The 6,433-nt window shown below is 44.3% G+C and overlaps 1 protein-coding gene across 1 annotated transcript; it reads right to left on the bottom strand.

Annotated features, from left to right (window-relative positions):
* Nucleotides 1-740: 740 nt before the first annotated feature.
* On the bottom strand, nt 741-4,824 carry LOC119367065. Its single transcript, XM_037632694.1, has 7 exons — nt 3,457-4,824; nt 2,942-2,969; nt 2,762-2,823; nt 2,006-2,100; nt 1,674-1,741; nt 1,467-1,574; nt 741-1,373 (listed from the first exon to the last, which is right to left on the bottom strand). The coding sequence occupies exons 1-7, from the start codon at nt 4,736-4,738 to the stop codon at nt 980-982; spliced, it is 2,037 nt and encodes a 678-aa protein (XP_037488591.1). The 5' UTR covers nt 4,739-4,824; the 3' UTR covers nt 741-979.
* Between the last annotated feature and the right edge of the window lie 1,609 nt (nt 4,825-6,433).

Here is a 6,433-nt window from a genome sequence, read left to right as displayed (position 1 = left end):
TGATGACTTTCTAGTTGTCTATTACAACAAGGTTTGTCCGGCTTCGTTGAGGAAGGGGCGATTACCACGGCGCACCTTCGGCTCACTCCAATGATTGTAGTTGTCACTAGGTGGTCTATGAGGATCTAATTTTGGTTACATCTGGTGTTCTTTGTACTGCTATGATAGTCGATGAATAGTACGAAAAAATTCAACTAAAAATAATTATTTCCTATTTTATATATACTCTTAAAAATATTTTATTTTATAGATTTTAAAAAATATTGTCAAGATCATTTAATAATGGGATAATCTTATATTGGCAAAAAAAAATGCTCAGGTGTCTCTTCATAGATTCCGGATGAAATGTTGATCTTGTGTTTCAAAATATTCATGTAGTATTATATAAAAGTGTTCATGGATTAAAAAAGTTCGTTTGTTTCAAAAAGTTGTTCATGCACATCTAAATATATGTTCATGTTTTTTTTGGAAAATTGTTTGTATTTCTAAAATCATAGCCAGAAAATAAAGCATTAAATAATAAGAAATTGTTGCAAAAAAACATAGTAAGGTAAAAATAAGCTGGAGAAGAAAATGAAAAGGAAAACAAAAAGAATGAAAGAAAAGATGGAAGCCCATTAGCCACTCTACAGAAGTTTGGCGACAGATAAAGGTATGAAGCCCGGGATGTACTACTGTACTGATACACATACGTGCTTGTAAATTGTCCAGACTTCATCACACAGCATTATCGTCCGATATTGAAATGCAATTTCATGAACTGGATATTTAACTGTTGGAAACTTGTCAAGTTCTTCTACCAAGGCTTGATTAATGAACCTACAAGATTCCTCGAATTGGATCGGACTCAATCCGGGTATTGTGGACATTCCCTTGTTTCCATTCCGGGGCATCTTAATCTTAAGTTTCCTCTACAGGCCTATGCTTTTACACAATGAGGATATTGTGCACATATAAACAGAATATACAAGTTCTACTACTAGTAGGATGCTAAAGGGCGATGGCCTAACAACCTCATATCGATCGGCGCCCATATGTAGGCAACGAAGAGCAGGCACAAGAAAATCATCATCACATACTGCTCCAGTTGGCGGCGATCTGGAACCGCCGCTCGTTCTTCCCGGCCCCGTGCCTGGTTCTGCCTCCTTCGCCGGTGGGGTCGCCCCTGCTGCACCTCGTAAGATCTGCCCGTCACGTAGACCGTCTTCTTGTTCTCGACTTGGGAAAGGTTGCCAGCATCAGGAAAGCCCTCCAGTTTGCAGTCCTCTGTATCATCACTTGCCTGCTCAACAAGATCAAATATCGTCTTGCCTCCTTTTTGGTGGCAGGCATCCGCGAGCGCCTTTAAGGTTGGCGGCACGATGTCCAAGACGCTGAAAAGAAGCAAAATGCACCATCAGTAAATGTGATCCCGTTCTTTTGATACAAGAAACTACTTACTACAGAAAGGTGTTTCAGTTCCTAACTTGTCTAAGGCTCGAAGGGCGACACTGATTTTGCTCCTCATGCCTTCGGTGGACGACGATGGATCACGCACTGACTCGCGTACTAGCGCCTCGAAGTCTTCCAAGGCTCTGGGAAACAACAGGCATTATGGTCAGGCATGCATACATCGGTAAGTTAATTCCACAAACAAAGTGCATTTCAAAATGTTTTCTTGTGTACTGTATTACCGTGAGCAAGATTCCACAGCTTGGGGAGCGGCTTTGCCTTGACCAGTAGAGAAAGCATATTTTACCACCTGCATAAAAAAAGAAGTAAATTAGGATATCAAATTTGGAATCAAGCTATGGCACTATGCATGGGAATACAAATTCACTTCCAACGGCTATGTGAATGGTTTAAGAGACAATAGAACATTTCAAGCTTGTGGAAGCTAAAATGCCCGCATGGTTTGCAGAAACAAATAAAAAGATTTTACGACAAATGGTTAGCAAAAAGAATATGATGCACTGATAACGTGAAACTGTTGACTAATTCTGAAAGACACAAGAACATAACTTACTTCCTGGATATCTAAAAGCACAGATGATGCTGGGCAACAGTCAAGTAGTGATACACACTCATGGTAAGTTGGCATCTCAATTTCCAGGCGCCCACCTACAAAAGGATCATACATTTGTGAATCTTCTTGGCATGACAGTCAGTTCACAGTAACTTTGGATTTCAAGAGCTGTACTTGATTAACATTTACAAATGAAGGGTGAAATCTCAGAACAAACATTCAGGGTGATTGTTAGCGAACAATGCTTTGATAATACTTCAAGAGCTGTACTTGATTAACATTTACATTGAGAAAGTAGAACACACAAATGAAGGGCGAAATCACAGAACAAACATTCAGGGTAATGCTGCAGCATATTGAGAAAACATTTGCAGTTGCTGTAAGAAATTAACTCTAAATCAAGACTAAAAATCCACTTGCTAAATGTTGGTTTCATCTGCACTTCAACATATACTCCCTCTATTCAAAAATATTAGAAGTTTTAGGTTCGTCTTGTGTCCAACTTCTTTATGTTTGACCAGAAAAATATAGCAAAATCTACAATACCCAATTAGTTTCGTTCATCATTAAATATATGTTTCATACTATATAAATGATGTTGCGGATATTAGTAGTTTTTTCTATAAACTTGGTCAAACTTAAGGAATTTTGACTTAGGACAAACCCAGGACTTCAAATATTTTGAAACATAGGGTGTATATATTACAATCAAAGACAGTAAAAAGCTAGTGGATCAATGGTGAATTAATCAGTTACCTATTTCTCTGAACCAGTCTCGACTCAACAGCACCTGCAGAACACAGTCCGCCGCACTAATCCTGGCAAGAGGCATCCAACATAAGTAGCATCAACAGCAGCAGGACGGAATCAACAATATGTCACACATAGCGAACATCAAATAATACAAAAAACTGGATGCAGGGATATATGAATTACCTCGTAGAGTGCATGGCCACGTGATCCCCTGCAAAAATTGGTGAAGAAACGATTACATACAAAGCATCAGGAAAGAAATGCATATAGCTTCACAAGGGAGCATTTTTTATGTGGAAGGACATCAACCTGAGTCCCCTCACAACTATTGAATCCTAACCCAAGTCACAAACAGATCATGAACAAATTTTGGGGGAAAGAACCTAGTGGCTGTAGAAGTTGCTCTCCTTAATTCCCTCAAATTTCACCATGTTTCTATCCTGCTTGGTTGGGTGAATGGAATGAGTGGGCTCATCGATCACCACCTAAATGCTCATCAGCAGTTGGTAACAAAAAAGTTGAGCATGATATAATTCTGCAAAATCATGAAAGATGAACTAATGATTCATTTTAAATATATATTTACACTACAGGCCGCTGCTTAACCTTGCATGCTTGTACCTATAACTAATAATGAAATGAGCACGTGTAACTAACCAACAGATAACGAAGAGAAAGAAGGGAGGGCATGACTTCACCTGAGGTCGTCGGGTCGATGTACTTGGGAAAGGTGCATGGACAGTGCCATGAAGTGAGTTTGCGCCCTTTGGTAGAATACGGGGCGATTGCTTCCACGGCCTCGCGTTTCATGTCGACGGTGATGACCCAGGCCTTATCATCTTCTTTGTTCACCTTAGACATCATGTACAGAAGATCGTCGTCGTGCTTGCTCAGCGTGGGGGCGTAGAAAATCAGTCTCTTCAGTTCTGGTTCTCCAGTCTTGCCATTCCACAGCTCAGGCAGTAAATCAGAATAACTTGGGTCTACTGAAATGTTAGCAGCATCAACTCTGAAGCGCTGGCTCCAACCATCTGAATTTATCGTCCTGTCCCACATGATGGCTCTCCAGCCTTGGATGCCTCTGTTCCTGCGGTCTGGATCATCGAACTCTATCTCGACAAACTTGATCAGACCATCGTCGCGGCAGCAGGACACGTCGCAGCAGTATTCCGAGGCAAAGTAAGGGAGGCCGTGCTCGTCCGTCTGGCGAATCCTTGATGCGGGCAAGGTGATGTACTTGACCACAGGACACTCACCAAACACATCGCACAGGAGGAGGATGCCGCTGAAGAGATCGACCCAGCCCAGCAAGCTATCTCCGACCATGACCGACTTGCAGGTGCCATGGTTAAGCAGCAATGCCTGATCATCCTCCGATAAGCAAGACGAGGGCACCTTGCTGCTCCACGCCCGCGTCGCCGACGAGAAGATGTGAAGGTCGAAACGGCAAGGCTTATTGTAGGCAAATTTCCTGTTGAGGAAGACCACGGCATAGTGCTCGGAATCACCACCGCAGGGCAAGAAGCCAAATCGATCGCCTCTTCTGATCTTGTCCGGGTCCGGAATCAAGTCCAGCGACGGTGCCCCCGGGCCGGCTCGGTAGACGAAGTGCTGGATGGATCTCCGGCCAGGGACGGCGACAAAGTTGACGCTGAAGAGGACAAGGGCGGCCTCGGCGCAGAGGATGTAGGGCTCGTCGTGGAAGTCCTTGTTGAGGCCGGGGCAGTGGACGGAGAAGTAGGAGACCCCCGGCGGGTCGACGAGCCAGAAGGACGCCTCGATGGGGTGGCCCTCCGTCGTGTGGCAGCCGGCGGTGGTCGCGTTCCGGTGTCCCGAGATACGCGCCGACTTGTGGAGTAAGACCCAATCGGGGCGGCCGGAGCGTCGGGTGGTGCCGCCGGCGACGTAAGGATCCATCGGGCTGGGGAGGCGGAAGGAGATCGGGGAGAGCACCATGGATCTGGACGGCGGCAGAGGCATGATTCGGGAATTAGGTTACCGGGAGTGGCAAGTCGAAGACGATCAAGAGTCAAGACTCAAGACTGCTGGTGGTGTAGAAGGGGGAGGACGGGCCAGGGAGTTCGGGGAACAGTGATGAATTCGGAGATGAAACACTCAAAAACACACCAATCCTCAGCTTTTCCTTCTACTTTTTTCTTTGAATTTGTTTGGATTACTTATCACATGTGTCATGTGGTCTTTTCCTTCTACTTTCGCTCAACTCCCTTCGTCCCTGATCATTGCACCAGGGATTAGTGGAGAACCACCAAACTTAATGTCGTGACCACGGGGAGACCCCTCCCCTTAATCATCGTTGTGCCAACCGGGATGAGGAAGCACGGTGGTGGCACGAAGGCACGCAGTAACTGGTGTGGGGATGTGTACTTTATTGGCTCCTCCATGTGAGATCATATAAAGTGGCTTAGTGATACAATATAGAGCCATGTCTATCATGTGTTGTGAGCATCATACTTGTGGGGATGACTTCGAATCCCTCGAGAACATTTATTACTCAAGCACCATTTAAAGTAGTTTAGTCCCTCTAATTTTCTATCTCTATTTTCCGTTCTTAGTTTAGTAAACACCCCTCTTTATTTGTCTTCCAGCATACTAAATTACTAACTGAAGTAGACTATTTTCAAAGTCCGATTTGAGTGCCTACAGAAGTGCGTTAAGTGAAGACGTAGTTGCGGGGTTTGTGGCGCCTTCCCATTCGCTCCATGTGGGTTGGATACTTCATATATCACGAAAGTGCTACAACAACCATGTGCACTTGCAGGTCATCAAAGAACAAAGAAGAATGAAAGCAAGGTGTTGAAGGTGCTTGATGCCATGTTTTGCTTGTGAATGGACATGCATGTTATATAATATGAAGAGTATGTGAGCCACAAGAGCAAGAGACCTACATGAAGAACCTCAAGGAAAACTTCAAGAAGTATGGCCAAGCCAAATGAATAAAGGTGATGACTGAAGAAATCCCACGCTCGGCCCGAGCTTTGCCCCTGATCGAGTTAACCTCCTATGTTTATATGCTTTGAAAAAGACGAATGGTAAGATATCTGAAACTCAGATGGTTAACAACAAAAACTGCTTTGAACTTACATTTATTTTGTGAGTTTGTTAACTTGTCCATGAATATATCTCCATTTCCCCCAAATATGGTGGAACCCACATGTATATGCTTCTTCCCAATACGATAAATTTTTCTCTAAAATTTAAAATTGTTTAGTAAGTTTTGTAACTTGTTGGTCAAAATATTCGATCCCCCCCCCCCAAATGTTGATCCCACACGTACAAGCTTCTGCCCAATACATATGCTACATACAACGGGAGTGTCAATCTCCATGACATCAATGGTCCAGATGTTGGGGAACGTAGTAATTTTAAAAAAATTCCTACGCACACGCAAGATCATGGTGATGCATAGCAACGAGAGGGGAGAGTGTGTCCACGTACCCTCGTAGACCGAAAGCAGAAGCGTTATGACAGCGCGGTTGATGTAGTCGTACGTCTTCACGATCCGACCGATCCAAGCACCGAACGTACGGCACCTCCGAGTTCAGCACACGTTCAGCTCGATGACGATCCCCGGACTCCGGTCCAGCAGGGTGTCGGGGATGAGTTCCGTCAGCACGACGGCGTGGTGACGATGATGATGTTCTACCGACACAGGGC

This window comes from Triticum dicoccoides, chromosome 2B, assembly GCF_002162155.2.
Source record: "Triticum dicoccoides isolate Atlit2015 ecotype Zavitan chromosome 2B, WEW_v2.0, whole genome shotgun sequence".
Classification (NCBI taxonomy): domain Eukaryota; kingdom Viridiplantae; phylum Streptophyta; class Magnoliopsida; order Poales; family Poaceae; genus Triticum; species Triticum dicoccoides.
Note: the sequence above shows the minus strand (reverse complement) of the source record. Positions and strands in the feature narration are given on the sequence as shown.